Genomic DNA, 21,197 nt, shown 5'->3' on the forward strand with positions numbered 1-21,197 from the left:
ACTCAGTCTAGACAGTGTGAAAGTTGTTTCTTTGCTGATTTGCTCCATTGGCATTACTCCCACCAGACCATCATAGGCAGTGGCAGACAGTAAACATCAATATTGTCATCATCATTCATCACCATCACCCAACCAAAAGCCTCACTCAAGGTAGGTCATCATCATTCATCACCATCACCCAACCAAAAGCCTCACTCAAGGTACAGTAGGTCATCATCATTCATCACCATCACCCAACCAAAAGCCTCACTCAAGGTAAGTCATCATCATTCATCACCATCACCCAACCAAAAGCTTCACTCAAGGTAGGTCATCGTCATTCATCACCATCACCCAACCAAAAGCTTCACTCAAGGTAGGTCATCGTCATTCATCACCATCACTCAACCAAAAGTCTTACTCAAGTTAGGTCATCATCATTCATCACCATCACTAAACCAAAAGCCTCACTCAAGGTAGGTCATCATCATTCATCACCATCACCCAACCAAAAGCCTCACTCAAGGTAGGTCATCATCATTCATCACCATCACCCAACCAAAAGCCTCACTCAAGGTAGGTCATCATCATTCATCACCATCACCCAACCAAAAGCCTTACTCAAGGTAGGTCATCATCATTCATCACCATCACCCAACCAAAAGCCTTACTCAAGGTAGGTCATCATCATTCATCACCATCACCCAACCAAAAGTTTCATTCAAGGTAGGTCATCATCATTCATCACCATCACCCAACCAAAAGCCTCACTCAAGGTAGGTCATCATCATTTATCACCATCACCCAATCAAAAGTGTCACTCAAGGTAGGTCATCATCATTCATCACCATTACCCAACCAAAAGCCTCACTCAAGGTAGGTCATCATCATTCATCACCATCACCCAACCAAAAGCCTAACTTAAGGTAGGTCATCACCATTCATTGCGATTACCCAACCAAAAGCCTCACTTAAGGTAGGTCATCATCATTCATCACCATCACCCAACCAAAAGACTCACTCAAGGTAGGTCATCATTATTCATCACCATCACCCAACCAAAAGCCTCACTCAAGGTAGGTCATCATCACCATCACCCAATCAAAAGTCTCACTCAAGGTAGGTCATCATTATTCATCACCCAATCAAAAGTCTCACTCAAGGTAGGTCATCATCATTCATCACCATCACCCAACCAAAAGCCTCACTCAAGGTAGATCATCATCATTCATCACCATCACCCAACCAAAAGCCTCACTCAACTTTGAGCAACTTTGGAGAAGAAGGTATTAGTATGAAAACTCAGTGTACCATTTTTATTCTCTAAGGACACACCATCCAGTTATATACTACTTTTTTTGGTGTTGCTGATGGAAGAGGCAGCTTGGGGGTCAGTCTGAGAATAAGATTTTTTTTTTCATTGTAACCTGTAACTGTAGTGCAGCTAATGGAAAAAAATCTCAAAAACTGCAGTGCTCAGTCATTCTAGGGGAGCAGTCTGTCTCTTTCTACAGTTATATGCTGCATGCTGCCTGTCTCTGTTTGGACTTCCGATCTACGATCACATGTATCACCACATTACTTTACATTTCTGATATTGATACAAAAACATTCTATTTGTGAAATGATTCAGTGGCAATGGCTGTTAATGTTAAATTGATAGTTACCGCTGAATAATTTCACAAATCCTTGCAGTATGCATGATGCCGTCTACACCCAAATCCCTGAAGACTCGTTCTAGGAAACGTTCACCTCTTTCTGGGCAAATGTCCGACCCATTCTGCTAACTCCTACAGTATATGGCTGTTCCGCTGCTTCTGTGTTGCCTCTATAATCCTGATCTTTGCTAAATGTGCCTGTTCTTTTGGCAGCTTCTCTCCTTTTCTTTTTAGTAACAATTGGTCTTAATTTTTCTTCTTCTATATCATCTCCTACTTCAGTTTCCTCATCCAAGTCTGCTCCTGACCACTCGCCTAACGCCACTCAGTCTCCTTTATTAACAAAAGCTCTCACTTTAACGGATACACCCTTTCCTGCTAATTTCCTCCCTTTGTTTTTATGCTGTTCATTAACAGGTTTTGCTACATAGTTTGAAAATTCTTTCCATCTCCTCATAGTGCTTTTATGAAGAGCGGAAACATTCTCTTAACACTACTCGATGATCTTTAACAGCCTCTCCTCCATGACAACCAACCCACTTGTGTTGCGGCTTTCTGCTCTGTTTCTACTGAGACAAATTCTAGTTCAACAACTGATAATGGGTTAATGATTCCATCTACCCCTCTACGTGTAACCAGCAAAACATTTTTGCCATCTTTCAACAGCATGATTGTCCTGCACAAGCAACTACAGTACTGCCACTACACTACCATCCAAACTTGCAATGTCGTACTACTACTTGCAGAGAAGGAATCAGTTTCCAGAGGTGGCCATACACCTAAAGATCCATATGCTTGGTCAATATGGCCCAATATGGCCATCTGTGTGCTCAGCTGTATCAGGCTGATTCAATTGTTTGGATCTTGGGCCAAAGATTGAATCATAATATGGGTTCCAATCAGGGGCGCTGCTGCCATGAGGCTGCACCCCCAAAGATACCAGGGGTGGCAAAAAGCCTGGTAAACATCATATAAGGTAATGAAGGACACCTGACACTGCAGGGCTTTGCTGCAAATTAGTGTTTAATAGTGTGTTACACTACATGTTTCGGGCAAAGCCCTTTTTCAGTGAAGAATCCTGGTAACTCTCTACACTAGTGATGCGGACCCCCTGGATCCCCTCCGGTGCTGTAAAGGTAAAGGCGGGGGGACCATGGAGAGGCAGAATGGCTGTAACCACTAGTGACGAGCAAATTTTTTTGCCATCATGGATTTGCTGCAAATTTCCGCATTTCACCATTGGAGAATTGTTTCATGAAACATTCGGCGATTAAAAATTGGGCGTGGTTGTGCTAAAAGGGCGGGTCATGTCAATATTGGTTGTGGTCATGGCAAATTGGGTGTGGTCGCATCAGAAAAAGGGCACGATCGCATCAAATTGGGTGCGGTCGCGTCAAAATTGGGCGCGTTTGCATCAAAACAGGCTGACAAAAAAGATGCGGGCGACCCAAAAAGACACGAGTGACAAAAAAGATGCGGATGACAAAAAAAATTGTGTGACAAATGCATTTTGTGAATTCTTCTCCATTTCGTGAATTTTCTTGCAGTTTCCTGAATTTTATGGCGCAACAAAACGGGACAGATTCGCTCATCACTAGTAACCACCTCCCGCGGTTCAGGGGGTTTAAACGCCCCTGGTTCCAATGCATGCCATCTTCAGAGGACATTAAGGTGCTGATGGAATCCTGGCTCCGATGGGATTTTTAAACCTGCCCAATAGGTATTTGGCTGATTTTGTGTCAGATATTTATAGTGGAAGAATATGGAGAGGGCTCATACAAGGGCAGGAAAGCTGCCCACTCAGTCTGGTGGGGCCCAATCAGCAGCTTAAAGGGGATCTGATGTGAGGGGTGCAGTGACATCTAGGAAGTGCAGAATAGAAAGTGAAAGTGGTTGCTATGCCTATAGAGAAAGGGCAGCCAATCTATGATTGTAGCTGTTGTTAATGGATTTATAACCGGTATAAACGTTTCATTTGAAAAAGAATTTGGCTTTCCTGTTTAATTAAGAGATTTATTATACAGCTTTTTACGTTTGGGTGACAAGTCTCCTGTCTGTGTATTAAGATTAAGTGGTAAAACCTGCAGGGAAACTGCACAGGAAGCAATAATGGCCATTTCTGTCAGTCGGCAACTGTAAATCCAACAATAATATGCAGGAGGGGTGAGAAGAATTCCCAGTGACATGAAAGGAAGGAGAAACAAATGAAGTTATCGGGAATAGTTCCAGTAAATACCTGCGACTGCAAACTGAATTGATTCAATACATGGTGCCCAGAGGGGTTGTACTGCACTCTTGTGGGGGGGGGGGGGTACCTTTACACACCCGTTTGGCTCATAATGGTGCACACCTTTTTTGGGACACTGAACACCAGTAAAAGAGTAAAGAGTGTTTTTATTTGTTTTTGGTTAGGCAGGTTTGGGGATGCTTAGTCTTCCCAAGGATTGATGAGAAACCACCCATGATAGGCAAAATAACCCAACTTAAGCCTTCCTAGTTTGTCTCAAGATGGGGAAATTCCTTCCTGACTCCAAGATGGCAGTCGGGCCAGTCCCTGGGTGATCTATCTTCCATAATCCTGTATTCAACCCCTATCTAATGTATCAGCCAGTCCAGCTCTCACTGTAACAAACCCTTTCTGAATTTTAAGATGGAATCCACTTTCTTCTTGTAAAGGGGAAGAATGAACCTCTCCTCCCATGAATAGTGATGAGCGAATCTGTCCATAAAATCTTCGCCATAAAATTCACGAAACGGCAAGAAAATGCGCGAAACGCATTTGTCGCGCAATTTTTTGTCGCTAGTGTCTTTTTTTGTCACCCATGTCTATTTTCTGTCGCCCGCACTTTTTTTGACGCGACCACGCCTTTTTTTGACGTGCCCGATTTGACGAGTGACAAAAAAAAATTCTGTGCAAAGAATTTTTTCCGCAGCGAATTTCAGCAATGGCAAAATGCGGAAAATTCGCTGCGAATCCATGCCTGCCAAAAAAATTCGCTCATCACTACCCATGAATCCATACCCCTATTAATATGGCTCAAAATCTTACTGGACCTTGCAGCTGCTGCCTGCAGGGCCGGATTTCTATCCTGGGTGCCCCGCGGCCGCCCCTGTGGGTGTCCCCCCGTGCGCATGCGTGAACGTGCCCCCCAGTGCGCATGCGCCCTCTTCCGACTGCTCCGTATGGGAGCCAAATTTAAAAATTTTCCTGCGGCGGGTGGCATGCCGCCCCTAAACCCCTAGCCCTAGGCCCGGGCCTTTGTGGCCTCTCCACAAATCTGGGCCTGGCTGCCTGGCATTACTTGCTACAGACAAGATTATTATCTACCAGTACCCACAGGCCCTTCTCTAATTATTTCAGATGTCCGTAAGGTATTCGGAGTTTAGCAACAAATATAACGTTTTTTTTGTCAAAGTCTTACTTTACTCTTGGCTTTCCTGTAATACAGTTACCATTTTGCCCTATGGTCTTTATCATGCCCTACTATACCAACTGCCACATTCCAGATACAGATAATGTCACAGCTTTTCGGCAGTGGCAGATGGGATGGGATGGCAAATGCATCGCTAAGATTTCCCAAAGTCGCCTGAGGTTGCCCTTGAGAGGAAACTTTGGGCGACTTCGGGAAATCGTAGTGACGCATATGACATCCCACCACCGATTTACATTCTTGCCAGTGGGATGGCATAGCGGGGAGATTAGTTGCCCGCAGCAACAAAGATTTGTTGTGGGGCGAGTAATCTCCCTGTCTGCCACTGCCCTTATATACCAAGACACACAGAGCTACTTAGTAGCAGCTACTTGTCATGGCTACTAAGCTCCAGAAAATCCCATAGACAATACTGAGAATTGCCTCTGCTAAAACACACATAGAGACAATTATCAGTAAATGATCAGCATTGTCTATTTTAGTAGCCATGACAAGTAGCTGCTTCTAGTAGCTCTGTGTGTCTTCACCCTAAGGGCAGTGGTACACAGGGAGATTAGTCGCCCTCCCCCCCGTGTACCACTGCCCCAAGAGCAATATGCATTCAACAAGAAGCTTTATTCAGAGATACTGTAACCATGGACTGCAGGCATGATCTGTTTTCCAAGACATTGTGTTGGAATAGTGAGTTAATAATGTGATTGTTGGACCTGCTCTATTCTGGGGTGTTTAACTATTGCACTGAGACAGTCTGGTTTATTAAATAAGTGATATATTTAGTTACAAAAGAAATAAAAGGTATAAAATAAGGAGGGAAAATAACTAAAATGGAGGGAGGAAGAAGGGAAAGGAAAGGTGCAATGGAGGAGAGGAAAGTGCCTAACTAACAAGGTATTTACAATTGCTGTTTATATACACGAGGAAGACCATTCAGCTAAGCACTACCCTTTTCCCAAGACACACCCAAACGACAGTCCCAGCCAATCAGGTCGATGTGAGATGTTTTTAGGATGATTCAACTTAGTCAGCTAACAGAGGTAGATCAAGATCGGTTGCACTGCAGAGCAAATCCCATTGAGCCCAATGCTGCAGCCATTCCTGTTGATTCAGTAGGGTCCCTTCTCCGTAGGAACTCGGGCCCTGCACCCACACCAGGGTGTACAGTCATTTCCATCTCTTTATATGAACTGGACTATAGCTGTAAGGGTTGTTGTGTAGCTTTATGGCAGGATCTCTATTGTCCAGAATTACACCTCAGCAGATGTCATGTGATGAAAAGATATCTGTTAACCCTTTGTGTACATGTGGGCTCACTACTGAATATCCAAAATGTAGGACTGAAGTGGTTAATGTCCAACTCACTTGCCATAAGGAGATCTACACTGAACCTGCCATGAAATGCTGGGGGGCTGCACACTGTGCCCCTGGGGAAATGTTGGGGGCCAATTACAAGAAATATGAATTGTTTTTGTCTAACAAAAACAGCTGACCAGGGTTTAAAATAAGCCCCATTAAAATAAGGAGAGGAGATGCCATTAATCTATGTATAGGATATATTAGGGGTCCAGTGTCATTCATTACACAACTATAAAACTAACACCATTCTCATGTAAAATAGGACGTTTATTTATGTTATTTGTGGTCCTTTTATTTAAGAATGAGAGAACTGAGGCCAAACAGTTGATCAGCAGACGGTGCTTTATTGTATATTTAATTATGACAGTTTGTATTATTGTGAGTAAGCAAAATGCTCACAGGCAGAGAATTCCCAAAGGTGTCACTGTGTGTCTCTCGCCCCCTGCTGGTTATACAGCGCAATGCCATCAGAAGGGAGGCAGGTATAGTCCCAACTGCCCACTGCTGCACCCCAAACACGGCCGTTGCTAGGGAGACAAGTGACCCCCTTGTTCAGCATGATACAATGAATTGGGTTTGGGCTGAACATATTTTTGCCTATTGTTTTAATCATGAATCTGTGGATTCTCTTATTCCTTGGGCTAAACAGGGCAAACGGTGAAATTACTCCATGTTTGATCTTTGGAGGTAGACAATCAATTTACCTGTGCCCAGATATACCCATGGGTACTGGATTAGAACAAACATTAGGTCCTGCCCCTGTTGGGCACTATCATATAGTAAGAAGAATGCACAGAACTTCACATTTTCTTTATATAAACACATAGACCCTTCAGTGTTCACTTCTCAGATATTATTAATTACAACTGCAACAGACTTGATGCTCTGCTGTATATTTCGTATTGACATCAGACAGGGCCATGCTGGCAGCCCTTGTTGCCTCTGTGACCCTAACCTCATAAAAGTGTGCTTTACATTAAAATAAGGGATGCTAAGGTGAACTGAACCTAGCAACCACTGAGTTGAGATACAATGAATTGCTGCATTCTACTAACCCCTCAAGTATCAAGTACATTAGGTAGGGTCACAGTGTGGAATTCCCTTTCCTTAGTACAAAGGTAAATGCTGCACATTATATTAAATTGCTTGTTGGGTCTGTTCCTTTCCTGTAACACAGAAATGCTGCTATCCCTACTATCCCTGCTGCTGCTGCAATCAATACAATCAGTACTATGAGCGCAGTACGTCCTCTGCCGCCGGTATTGTTACCTGCAAAGAAAATACATTCATTATTTTAGATTCATGCAGAACCCCTAGAAAAGAGAGGCAGGTAAATAGGTCAGTAGCCGGGGCCATTCTGTGCAGCCCCCCTGTTTGTGAGAAGGAACCTACTTGTTGATTGGTCAGAGCCACATGACACCCCCTAAAGGTGTTAGAGGTGCCAAATGCTTATATTATATATATGAAGCAACAGCGCCACCTGCTGGTCATTTTGGCTAACGGGCTACGGACGGCTAGAAATCTTTAATTCGTCTATTGATGTTTCCCTGCTTAGAATTGATCAGGGAAACGTACGACGGCTCTTCTCTCCTTACTAACTGTACCAGTGCAACATCAGGACACTTTGCTTTCTCAAGAAATTAATTTTCCAATGACTGCGGCCAGTTGGGCAAAATAACCAGTAGGCGGTGCTGTTGTTCCACATTCATGATGTTAGAAGTTTAAAAATGGCTAACATTGTGAAAACAAAACAAAAAAATAGAAAATGTACTTACCAATCACAGGGACAGATTGCTGCGTTACATACGTTATCCCCTGATTCCGTTTATGGAAAGCTTTACAGGTAACATTTGCCACAGGGGATGTTTCCTTAACAGTCACATTACAGTCCCACTTTGGGTCTTCACAGACGTCTTCCCCATTTAAACCAATCACTACACTGTATTGATCTGGATGCTCATTGGTTAACACGCAGGAGGCTCTTATGGTTTCACCCAATAGCACTTCAGTATTAGAGAGAGTGAGGTTGATATTTGCAGGCTCTGGGGGGAAAAGAAAAAAATGAAGCTTCTGATGGATTATTCTCATGGTGGGTTACACTGACTGACAGTCTTTGGCATCCAACTAACTGACTTGGACTGATAGCAAACAAGAGACCAGACATGGTATGGAAACCTTCTACAGCCCAAACAGTGAGACCTGCAGGGGGCGGAGAAGAGCTGAGTCTCCTCTTCACTTTCTCATCTAACAATGGGCACTGGCAGACATGTTGTATTGGCAGGTCTGATTTTCTAATATGTCAGATCAACAATTCAACTGATATTCATAGTGCAAAGATATAAAATAGTTTCATGTAATTTTGTGTGTATGTGTATGGCCATCTTTACTCACTGTATATACCTGTAACCAGGGCCTCCATCAGAAATCACGGGGCCCCTCACAACAAAATTTTCGCCCCCCCTCCCTCTTCGTATGCCCCACCCCAAATGGCCCCTCCCCCAGTGACCCCTCCCATCAGTACAAAGGACACACAGACATTGGTAGCCAGGACCCCCTAAAACATTTGTAGCCAGGGGTTATGTTTTGCATTGGTGCCATGGCAGGGACCCCCTTAAAACATTGCTAGCCAGCCCAGGGCCCCCTAAAACATTGCTGGTCCTCCCCCAGTGTTCTCCACCCAGCATCCTCCCCAGCATCCTCCAGCTCCACCCAGCATCCTCCGTAGCATCCTCCAGCTCTCCCCTAGCGTCCTCCTGCTTCCTGTGGCTCCCCCCCATCATCCTCCAGCTCCCCCCAGCATCCTCTAGCGTCCTCCTCAGCATTCTCCAGCTCCCCTCATCATCCTCCAGCTCTCCCCAGCATCCTCCAGCTCCCCCCAGCATCCTCTAGCACCCCCCTAGCGTCCTCCTCAGCATTCTCCAGCTCCCCTCATCATCCTCCAGCTCTCCCCAGCATCCTCCAGCTCCCCCCAGCATCCTCCTGCATCCCCCCCAGCATCCTCCTGCTTCCTCTGTCTCCCGCTCTGTCCTCCGGCTGCGTCCTCTTGCTATGTCCCCTGGCTCTCCGCTGCATCCACACTTTTATAAGGTTGCACCCCCTGCGTACTGACGTCACACGTTCGCATGGGGCGCAACCAACCAAATTACCCGCTGACCACCAATGACAAGGCCCGTAATTCTTTAAAGGGGGCCCGAGCTAAAAAACTGTATCACGGCCGGGCCCCCTTTAAAGCGAGAATTGTCCCCCCTGTGCCCCCCTGATGGCGGCCCTGCCTGTAGCACTAAATTACCTGAAGACGAGGAAGTCACACCCCAAGATATTATTTTCTATAGGACCCCTCCCCCATAGTCAGACATGGCCCTTCTTAGTTCATAAAAAAGCTACAGATACTGTATATGTAACAACTACTGGGACTATCCAGGGCTGCAAACAAGCGTCCATCCAAGTCACACAATAAATAGCTTTTGGGCCACAGATATGGGATTGAAATGGGAACAGTGTCAGTTTGGGAACCTGCGCTGTAGAGCAGCTCTATCCAATACTCACACACACTGTCCTGCTCAAACAGCTTCTAGTCTGGTCAGCCTAAACCATACGGCCGGTATCTTACCATAGATGTGAATATCCACGCTGTCTTCACTAGAAAGACCCAGAAGTTCAGCTTTGCAACGAGCTTGATAAGTGTTAATGGAAAGCAAATACTCGGGAGGAATTGTGGCGCGTCCTTCCACTGTGCCGTCAGCCATCTTGGTTTTATTCACACTGAGACGTGTATTGTCGAAGAGCATTGTCAGGGTCACATTGTCAGGGGGAGAAGCATTTGGCATTACACAACTGAGTGTATCCTTGGTTCCAATCTTTATCCAATGGGTATTATTAAAGTATGGTGCTTGCGGTAGACCTGAAAGAAGTAAAATGTAACATATTATTAACAAGTTATGGAGTTGCTTTGGCAAAACAACGCACCACTGCTTATAGCCTAATATAATGTAGGCATCAACAATTCTCAGAAGTTGGGAAATGCAGTTAAACATCTGAAAGCCAACAGGCTGTTCTTTCCTAATAAATACCATTAAAGTAATGCATGTAATGGTGTAATGAAAAGAATACGTTCCATGCTATCATATGCGCAACTGCTAAGTTTAACAGCCCAGAATGCATTGTGCCTTCATCATACTGTATGTGCATATGTTCCAAGGAAAGAATGGCTCACAGCTCTCACTGTAAGTCATGTTATAATGATGTACATTTAGCTACAGAACTATTTCTATGTTGATTCTGATTTATTAAATATCCATATTTGACTTATGATATTGAATGACAAATATCAAGCCTACCAGGCAATAAATCTCCATAACAGAATATTTCTGCGGATGGTATTTGGCCAAAGATTTTTGGTCATTCATTTAGAAGTATTTCCTAAATACCTGGAGGTCACGTTATCTTAAGATTAGAAGCAGGTCAGGATAGATATCTAGGTAAAAGTACTGGTCTCATTGGCCGTTTGGAGTCAGGAAGGAATATGAGCCTGAGCACTGCCCCCCCAGCAGCCCAGCAGGTAATCAGATTATTATGACGGTACTCACCAAATGTTCTAACCGGGATATTAGATGACCGTACTTTGTTCCCAGGGACTGTGCCCAGTGCAAGGGTGGCCTGGCAGGAGAAGTCCTCCATGTTGTCACTTCTCTCAGCTGTGATTTGATAGGTTACTGCTTCTGTAATGTTGCCGACACGAGAGTCATCCTTAAATGTTTTATTGTAAATCTCTTCTTTTCCTCTCAGAATTGTGACCCTGAGGTTCTGAATAGGTGCCACTCCGTGTACGGTGCAGGTGATAATGTATGATTTCCCTTCTTCCAGCATGTCCTCCATGTCTAACGTCACCAAACGGGGAATCTCTGTAATGATATCAAGAAAAAGTGGAAGAGAGAGATTGGGCTGTTCCCATGTAACTGTCTATCAGCCAAATAGACTGCGTAGCCCAATGTGATGTGGCTGTTCAGCTGATTCCCCAAGTACTGCATCTATTGCCCAAACTGTCTAATGTCCCATACAGGCAAGTTGCCCCCCCCCCCCCCAGATTTTATGTTTTCCCGGAATTTCCGCGGTTTTGACAACACCCCCTGGGAAACATGAAATTGGGGTTCTAATGTACTGCCAAGTTAGGTGCCAAGGGATGTTATCTGGAACTATAAGGTGACAGTTTTTAATCCAGGTGTAAACCCATTTTATTTCAAAAAGGCACTATACAACTGTCTCCACAATGAGATAAATAAACAAGGCTTGTGTTGAGCAAACTAACTGTCAGAATGTCAGAGAGTAAGATTATTGATTATAGTGGCAAAAAATGAGGTGTCGTTTATAAAACGACAAAATGTAGGACAGGGAGTTTTTTGTGTAATTTCGCCAGGTCCTGCACATTGGAGCACAGAGATCTGCATGTGTCCCGTGAATACAGCAACTCCCTGTTTCAGCAGCACTGTATTCATGGGGGGGAGGCATACAGATGCAGCAGGCGCAGACTGTAATGGTGCCATGTAATTACCACTTGGAAACAGCAGCTGTGCACCCACTACCTCTGTGCCCTTCACCTAGCGCCATATTTTCAGTTCAGTGCTGTATTTGGGTTCGGTGCTGCCCCCCCTCAGCTTAGTTGCAAGTGCCTTGGACACTGGTAGAAATAGAAAGGGCAATCACTATACAGTACATTCTGCTTTTAATAACAGCCAAGTAAATATAAGTAACTTATGAAGCAAAAGACAATGCAAGAGAATCTTTGCAGGGACAAACTCCACTGACCCCCAATAAATAAAAAAAACTTAAGGTAAATTCCACTGCCCCCCAATGAACATGAATTATTATCATTTTAACTATTTATATGTACTGCTTATTATAGAGTAACTAGTATCAATCAGATGTTCCCCTTCATCACACTGACTGCAGTTGGCTAGTAGATGGTAACTGCAGGTTGATTTCTAAGGGTTACTAGATATGAATCTGTTACTATATAATAATAGGGTTATTGGTTACTATGGGTTACTGGAACAGTACTAACATTTGTCTGGGTTATTCGGTAACACAACTGTACAACACACAAAACATACTATAAGGGATTACTGTGACGTAGTTATCAACTGCTTCTCCGCCTGATAGAACAGTGCAGCTTATGTTTGATGTTCCCCATTCATTTTCAGTAACTCCAACTCCAACTTCAACAGAAACCCAGCCAGGTCCCTTAGTTATGTTCCTCTTTGTTAATCGTGACTCCCATGCAGCCAGAGTGCAGTTGTGGGTGCAGTTTAACGGAGTCCAGTCTCCAAATGGAGCATATACCTCTCTGTCCCCGATGTTCCCATAGCATGGCTCCTCCGATGCCCCTGAAAACAGAAAAGATAGAATGGTCACGTGACACACATGTTTTTCTTGGGTTCTTGAGTCTCTACCACTTGATAACATAGGGACCAAGCAGGTTTTATTAAGCAAAAGGTCAGCCATACTGGGGCTCAGCGCCCTAACGACAGATTGTGCCAACTATTGCATTCTGTCTGTCGCTCTCTCTCTCCCTCTCTATAAAATAAATATATGGACAAATAACAGCATATACTGTATTTTATTGATTCAGTTGTGTCTCTCCAGACCGACAGGCCTACTGGGTGCTCCCAACTGCAATTATATGTCCTCTGAAATCCTCTTTCACCTGATTATATATATATATATACATAGAAAATGTATTGGTGGGAGTGCTTGAATAAAAATCAAATGGGTCCCTCTCCTTCTATCACCACCATGTTTGTAATAATAATGTGTATATCAGATAAATGGAGCCCTATTTGGCCGTGTATCCACGTGACTTCTACATTGGGTCGCACCTTTGCTGATTGCAGAATCCAAACAAAAACATGGAAATAAAACTAAACTTGAGAAATGAAAGAGCTCTGACATAATAATATATAACAGCAGGCATTTCACTGACTATAACTCTGAGAATACTTTGCCATTATTATCTGACATGTATGATAACATTACTGACACATGTTTGGGGTAAGTGACTGGAGCAACAAAAATAGGACTGTGCGACTAGACTGTAAGTGTTATTAAATGTGTAAATTGTCTGCAGATAAAAATAAAAGCCGCACTAAGGGTGTTAAACAAAAAAACAAAAAACAAATGAAGACTGTATAGAAGTTCTTAGAACACAGCACTAAACATTGCAGACTTAACTTTCTCCTTAATGATTCATTTTTTTTCACCTTTGCTTTACACAGTGCATGAATGCAATAACCAGCCAAATTCTGCCCCCACCTAAATTGTTGAGCTTTTTTGTCTTCAGCGACAGGGGTAATAGGGCTCATTCATGGGCTCAGCTGCATTAGCAAAATGCTTAAATGGGTGCAAAACTGTGCATTCTTCAGTGATGGCTACAAAGGTATTTTGCTACTATATGTGCTCCTATACGTCCTCCTATACGTGCTCCTATACGTCCTCCTATACGTGCTCCTATATGTGCAAATAGAAAGAGCTCAGAGTGCAAATAGAAACAGCTCAGAGTGTATGTATGTATATGTATGTATAACTTTATTTATAAAGCGCCACAAGGGTACGCAGCGCTGTACAGTCTTACAGAATACAAAATTACACACAGGGAGGACAAGTGATATAATAAATAAATACAATAAATACATATATGTATATATATATAATTGCCATGTGGTATGAGACACAGTAGGAAGGAGGTCCCTGCCCCGTAGAGCTTACAATTTAAGTGGTTGGGTAACATACAGGCACAAACTGGAATGTAAGAGTGCATCAGGAACGTGCAGGGAGACCAGTGAAGAAATGTAGTGAGGAGCAGAGGAGGGAAGGGCTTTGAATGTTAGTAGAAGGATTTTGTAAGCTATCCTTTGCTTAATAGGCAGCCATGCAAGAGAGTTTAATTGAGGCTGAACAGGTTCCCTCTTCGGAGAGAGCAGGAGGATCCTGGCAGCAGAGTTTAAAATTGATTGCAGGGGAGAGAGGTGGGAGTCTGGGAGGCCGGTTAGTAGGAGATTGCAGTAATCTAAGCGGGAAAGGATAAGGGCATTGATTAGTGCAAATAGAAACAGCTCAGAGTGCAAATAGAAGCAGCTCAGAGTGCAAATAGAAGCAGCTCAGAGTGCAAATATAAACAGCTCAGAGTGCAAATAGAAACAGCTCAGAGTGCAAATAGAAGCAGCTCAGAGTGCAAATAGAAACAGCTCAGAGTGCAAATAGAAGCAGCTCAGAGTGCAAATAGAAACAGCTCAGAGTGCAAATAGAAACAGCTCAGAGTGCAAATAGAAGCAGCTCAGAGTGCAAATAGAAACAGCTCAGAGTGCAAATAGAAACAGCTCAGAGTGCAAATAGAAGCAGCTCAGAGTGCAAATAGAAGCAGCTCAGAGTGCAAATAGAAACAGCTCAGAGTGCAAATAGAAACAGCTCAGAGTGCAAATAGAAACAGCTCAGAGTGCAAATAGAAACAGCTCAGAGTGCAAATAGAAGCAGCTCAGAGTGCAAATAGAAGCAGCTCAGAGTGCAAATAGAAACAGCTCAGAGTGCAAATAGAAACAGCTCAATAGTGTCAGTTTTTAACACAAACAGCATTCTTATTACCGGAACGTTTCCCAGCAAAGATATATTTATGGAAGAAGGACAGGTTCAATCACTGGGGGCTCCTGTTAGCAGAAAACTGCACTGGCCTGGGGTACTTGCGAGTGATCCTCATCCTCCAGCCTTTTTTAGTTAAAATCCAAGGGCCGATCCATGTACAGTAGAGTGAAAAAGTCGGCTTTTTGTTAAACTTTGCCTTTTCACTCTACTGCTCGAGCGTACCCACACACCCAAGGCAGAAGAAGCAGGAAGAGAAGGGCCCCTCGCTTGTACCCCGGGCTGGTCCAGCTTTTCTCACAAGCCTTGGTATCAGATAAGATATTACGATCACCGGGGGGGCAGAGTTGGACTGGGCCCGAAAAAACTCGGTGGGCCCCGGACCTAGTGGGCCCTGGCGGCCCAAACCCGAACATTGCCAGCACTCCCCTGGCAACCATTCGTCCCTTGGCTCATTAAACTTATGCACCAGCAGGGCCCCTAGGGCGGGACCCCTGCACCCCCCAGTCCAACCCTGCTGAATAAACCTTTCCTCCTTTATAGCAAGCCAAAAGATACAGCAATAAAATATACAATAATATAGGGCTCATTTAACAAATTCATGGTAAAGTGTAAAAAATGGCACAAACTATCATGTTTTTTGCACACTTGCACCCCACCCTGCCCATTCTGAATGGCTGCAGGTGTCTGATCTCCAAAATGCAGTGCAGAGACCTGCGTCATTCCCATGAATACAAAGGGAGCTGTGTTTGGCATTGCTGTATTCATGAGGGGCAAGTGGGGAAGAAGGAACATAGGCATTTTTCCTGCCCCCTTAATCTGGTGTGGGGTGCAGAGCACAGATATGATCCTGTTGCAAGTGCTTTGAGAATAAGCACAAAGGGGTGTATTTTTCCAGTAAGAATCTTGAGTAAATTGCATTTAATATTACAAAGTCCTGCCCGGGTCAGGTTCCCACGTGTTTGGAGTCAAAGAACATATGGGCAGCCTACAGGCACTATCTCTATCTATTACATGTCTATCCATTTGTAGCAAAACTGAGGTTTTACCTGGATCCTCAGCCTTTCATCACAGAACAAAACCCCACCCCCAGGAAAAAAAGAAACTGAACTTCAAACACCCTGAAAGTGAAATCAAATCTGCAAAGTGTAGGCACAAAGTATCAAACATATCAATACAAAAGGTATTCCTAGCAAGAACCTTAGTTGTACATCATGGAGATGCATATGTATAATATAACATTGCAATGGTTCTAGCAGATCTTACATTTTGTCATCAACACAATGGTAAATTGATACCATAGGTGTTTAGTTGCTCATACAAAAAGTAACAGTGGAACTGCTTTGTAGGAGAAGAAAGAGCGGGATGGTAGGGAACCCAGTAGTTAATATAGCTACACACGCATGGGTCACTCGGGAGGAAATTCAAAAGAGACTTGAACATGTAAAGGTAAACAAAGGTCCAGGGCCGGATGGGATTCATCCCAGGGTATTATATGAGCTGAGCGCTGTGATTGCCAAACCTCTTCAGGATTCGTTGAGGTCTGGCATGGTGCCGAGAGACTGCAGAATTGTTAATGTGGTGCCGTTATTTAAAAAGGGATCCCGTTCTCAGCCTGAAAACTATAGGCCTGTTAGTCTGACATCAGTAGTAGGAAAGCTTTTGGAAGGGGTAATAAGGGATAGGGTACTTGAATACATTGCAGTTCACAATACTATTAGTTTGTGCCAGCATGGTTTTATGCGTAACAGATCTTGCCAGACTAATTTAGTCGCCTTTTATGGGGAGGTGAGCAGGAACCTCGATGCTGGAATGGCAGTTGATGTCATCTACTTGGACTTTGCTAAAGTGTTTGATACAGTAACACAAAGAAAGTTAATGATAAAATTGAGGAATATTGGCCGAGAACATACTAGTAGAATAGAAAGCTTCTCCTAGTAGAATAGAAAGCTTGCCCTAGTAGAATAGAAAGCTTCCCCTAGTAGAATAGAAAGCTTCCCCTAGTAGAATAGAAAGCTTCCCCTAGTAGAATAGAAAGCTTCCCCTAGTAGAATAGAAAGCTTCCCCTAGTAGAATAGAAAGCTTCCCCTAGTAGAATAGAAAGCTCCCCCTAGTAGAATAGAAAGCTTCCCCTAGTAGAATAGAAAGCTTCCCCTAGTAGAATAGAAAGCTTCCCCTAGTAGAATAGAAAGCTTCCCCTAGTAGAATAGAAAGCTCCCCCTAGTAGAATAGAAAGCTCTCCCTAGTAGAATAGAAAGCTTCCCCTAGTAGAATAGAAAGCTCTCCCTAGTAGAATAGAAAGCTTTCCCTAGTAGAATAGAAAGCTTCCCCTAGTAGAATAGAAAGCTTCCCCTAGTAGAATAGAAAGCTTCCCCTAGTAGAATAGAAAGCTTCCCCCAGTAGAATAGAAAGCTTCCCCCAGTAGAATAGAAAGCTTCCCCTAGTAGAATAGAAAGCTTCCCCTAGTAGAATAGAAAGCTTCCCCTAGTAGAATAGAAAGCTTCCCCTAGTAGAATAGAAAGCTTCCCCTAGTAGAATAGAAAGCTTCCCCTAGTAGAATAGAAAGCTTTCCCTAGTAGAATAGAAAGCTTCCCCTAGTAGAATAGAAAGCTTCCCCTAGTAGAATAGAAAGCTTCCCCTAGTAGAATAGAAAGCTTCCCCTAGTAGAATAGAAAGCTTCCCCTAGTAGAATAGAAAGCTTCCCCCAGTAGAATAGAAAGCTTCCCCCAGTAGAATAGAAAGCTTCCCCTAGTAGAATAGAAAGCTTCCCCTAGTAGAATAGAAAGCTTTCCCTAGTAGAATAGAAAGCTTCCCCCAGTAGAATAGAAAGCTTCCCCTAGTAGAATAGAAAGCTTCCCCCAGTAGAATAGAAAGCTTCCCCTAGTAGAATAGAAAGCTACCCCTAGTAGAATAGAAAGCTTCCCCTAGTAGAATAGAAAGCTTCCCCTAGTAGAATAGAAAGCTTCCCCTAGTAGAATAGAAAGCTTTCCCTAGTAGAATAGAAAGCTAGGCATTCTTCAGTCAGTGGAAGAAAGATGTACCCAATGAGGAGAACCTGCGGAATGGGGCCCCTGACTTAAAAGGAGAGAAATGAACACTATTAAATGGATCTATATTACGTACATCCATTTCTGATGTGAATGTCAACACGCTATACAATTAGTGATGCTGGAATACTGCCACAATGTATAAAAAAAACTTTCCTCTGTAACTTAAGTCAAGTCACTTAACTCAACACTTGCTGTTTTACACTCGCCATGCATTGAATGATGGGAATCAACCTAACCCAGGGCTGAGAGTGGGTAACCCTTACATTTAGTATCAGTAGGGAAGAATATGTAAAGGCATTTGGTCTGGTATTTTAGAAAAGGGTAATTTCATTGTCCACATTGGACAATGAGTGGGATCTCAGATATACGTTATACTGACCCAATATTATCTTTTAATTTCAGAGATACATAACAGGAAAGGACAGTGAGGCGGGGCATTTCCTCAGCACGTTAGCCACATTCACATTAGGTTGTTTGGTTTATAATTCAGTATTTTATTATGGCCGAAGGACAGGAGAGGGGGAGATCAGGCCATGAAACAAGCACTACTAGTACATGACCCAAAAGCGCTGTTTAATGAAGAGAGGTTCTGTTTAAAAAGAGAGCTTCCTTTCTACCTTGTTATAAGTATGTGTTGATCTATGTGACTCTATCAGGGGAATGTAACCTGACTGGCCCAGGGGTGCAATGGATATTTCCAGGCCTTTAGAAGGGAAGGCATCCTATAGTACTTTTTCTTTGGGCTTCGTTCAGTTTGGTTGTGGTTTTACTCTGCTGTACCTGCACACAGCCCAGGGCAGCCTCAGGTTAACCCTGGCACAGGCAAAAAGATGTTGGCACGGAGCTCACTAGAATGGTACAGTGATTGCCCTAGGCCTTGGGAGGTTGTGGTTATATGGCAGGACTTACACAAACAATTATTCAATTGCATCATGGCAACTCCAAGTTTGTTTTAGAAATGTGATGGTAGCCAGCCATGCAACAAGTGTAACAATTCAGTCAGTGGAAGATGTCAGAGTTGGAATAGTAGGAATAAATAAAATAATAAAAGGAATAGTCGCGTTGGACTGTATGGCTGTCGTTGGAGCCCAAGTAGTAGTACAGCCAACAGTGGGTCACTGTGAGAGTTACTATTACTGAATCATGAAAATGAATTCTACTCCGGCCCCTGTATTTGCCCCACACTGAGCACACTCACCATTCTTCTAAATTGAATAAAGGTTTATCCTTGATGGAAGGAGACAGAAGTGTAATTTGTACTCTGCCAACAGTGAGCCAGAAGATAACCCCCAAGTTAGCAATCTTACCCAAGTAATGCAATGCTATCAGTAGGTGTTGGAGCCGAGCGCTGCCCTTCTTACTTTCTCCTGCTGCTTCATTGCAAGTTGAAGAGAGTAAACTCAGAGAATAAAGTAAATTAAACCACTTACCTGCACAGTAGATCCCAAACATGCAGATTGTGACAAGGGAGAGCCGGGGCATCCCCAGGGCCATTCAGCAACGTGAATAATCACTGCAGTAAAGGAATGGTGGGTCTGGCCTGCTGGTAACATGGGCGCTTGCTTACTCTATGCTTACGGCTCAATTTCTTCTCTTTTTAATTTTCATCCCCAGAGTCACCCTCCCCTTTCCGCTCTGTTCTTCTATTCATACCCCTGTGCTACTGTGTTATTTCCTCCATTCATATACACTTCCCTCATCCTACCCAGCTTTCCTGAGCTTTTTTGTATAACAGAACTAACAGTTTTAGTGGTTTCACTTTCGCTTTTATATATAAATTCAGCTCTGCTTCCCAGAGACCCTCCTAAGCATTTTGCTTATGACACTAACAGGGCAATTTTTTTCTTGTGGGAAGTCCAGACTTTGTAGGGTCCCATCATATATCTAAAGCAGGATTAACTGTCTAGCCTAGGACCCTTTTTTTCCTAGATAAATGAAACCTGCCTAACTGCTATCTGATCCAGGGGAAGGCAAACATAGGGTGAAGGGCTTTTTCATGTTTGAGGGGGGCTAAAGTGGGCCATGCACATAGTAACATAGTAAGTTGGGTTGAAAAAAGACATACGTCCATCACGTTCAACCATAATGCCTATATATAACCTGCCTAACTGCTAGTTGATCCAGAGGAAGGCAAAAACATAATATTTTTTCTTTCTTTAACGACCAATTTCAGTCCAATCCAACAAAACTGTTAAACTATTGTGAGGTTATTGGGCACCGTACCATCATACATTTAGCGGTCTTTCTTCCAACATGGGCCAGAAAACCGATCAGGCAGGTTTAAAACTTTTTTGTCTTTAACAGTGAAATTTGTCCATTGTCCACTTGTTTGCAGCTGGTAGCGACACACACAGTTGCCCTTGCTTCAGCTAGATGATATTGTCTGAAATGTACATTTTCACTGATGCACAAATTGTACTTTCAAACGATTGTTTCAGGATAAGCTTGGTTGTACTGTGAAAATATCTGTTAAATATCTACACGTGTGTGGCCAGCCTATAGCTGTAGAGCAGTCAGGGAGAAACAACTGTTGGCTGATTTTACCCCCTACCACCCAGATTAGTTGACAAAAAAATGAATCTCTCACTCAGGGTTGGACTGAGCCGGCAGGACACTGGGAAAAAAACCAAGTGAACCCTACTGACCCAGACTCTGTCTGCTCTCCCCCTTTTCCCCTGTTTCTCTGTGACATCATCCCGCCCGGCTACAGACAGGTGTATGGCCTTCTATAGAAACTCCAAGGTGGCGCAGGATTTCCAGGCCACCACAGAGTGGCGTCAGCCTTCCGCCTAACCAGGCTGGATGTGTTGCCGGGGGCATGGAAACCCGAGGATCGGTAATGGTCAACAGAGGCAAGGACTAGGGCAGCTTATACGACCTGGCCTTGCCTTCGCTGGTGGAGTCCTTTGAAATCTTCATGAAAGGAAAGCTGCGCCAGAAGAGCTTTGGTATCGGTACAGAGCCAAAAGCCCCTCTTTTGGAGGTAGCTGAACAGGCGCTTGGCGTATTTGGAGAGCAGCGCGTCATCGGAGAGAAATGGCCAAGCTATTAGGGACCTGCGTGAGACCCATAACGGCATGCTCGGGAAAGCAGACTTTTTG

General features: G+C 43.7%; 1 protein-coding gene across 1 annotated transcript in view; it reads right to left on the bottom strand.

Moving 5' to 3' along the window:
• The window catches only part of LOC108646195, a 64,040-nt gene extending 44,166 nt beyond the window's left edge, over positions 1-19,874 (bottom strand). The window contains exons 1-4 of the mRNA XM_031899381.1: positions 19,527-19,874; positions 12,529-12,801; positions 11,008-11,322; positions 10,032-10,322 (exon numbers count right to left, since the gene is read on the bottom strand). Of these exons, the coding sequence (XP_031755241.1) occupies positions 10,032-10,322; positions 11,008-11,322; positions 12,529-12,801; positions 19,527-19,590 (943 nt within the window). The 5' untranslated portion in view covers positions 19,591-19,874. The remainder of the gene's footprint in view (positions 1-10,031; positions 10,323-11,007; positions 11,323-12,528; positions 12,802-19,526) is intronic.
• Between the last annotated feature and the right edge of the window lie 1,323 nt (positions 19,875-21,197).

Source organism: Xenopus tropicalis, chromosome 3, assembly GCF_000004195.4.
Source record: "Xenopus tropicalis strain Nigerian chromosome 3, UCB_Xtro_10.0, whole genome shotgun sequence".
Taxonomy (NCBI): domain Eukaryota; kingdom Metazoa; phylum Chordata; class Amphibia; order Anura; family Pipidae; genus Xenopus; species Xenopus tropicalis.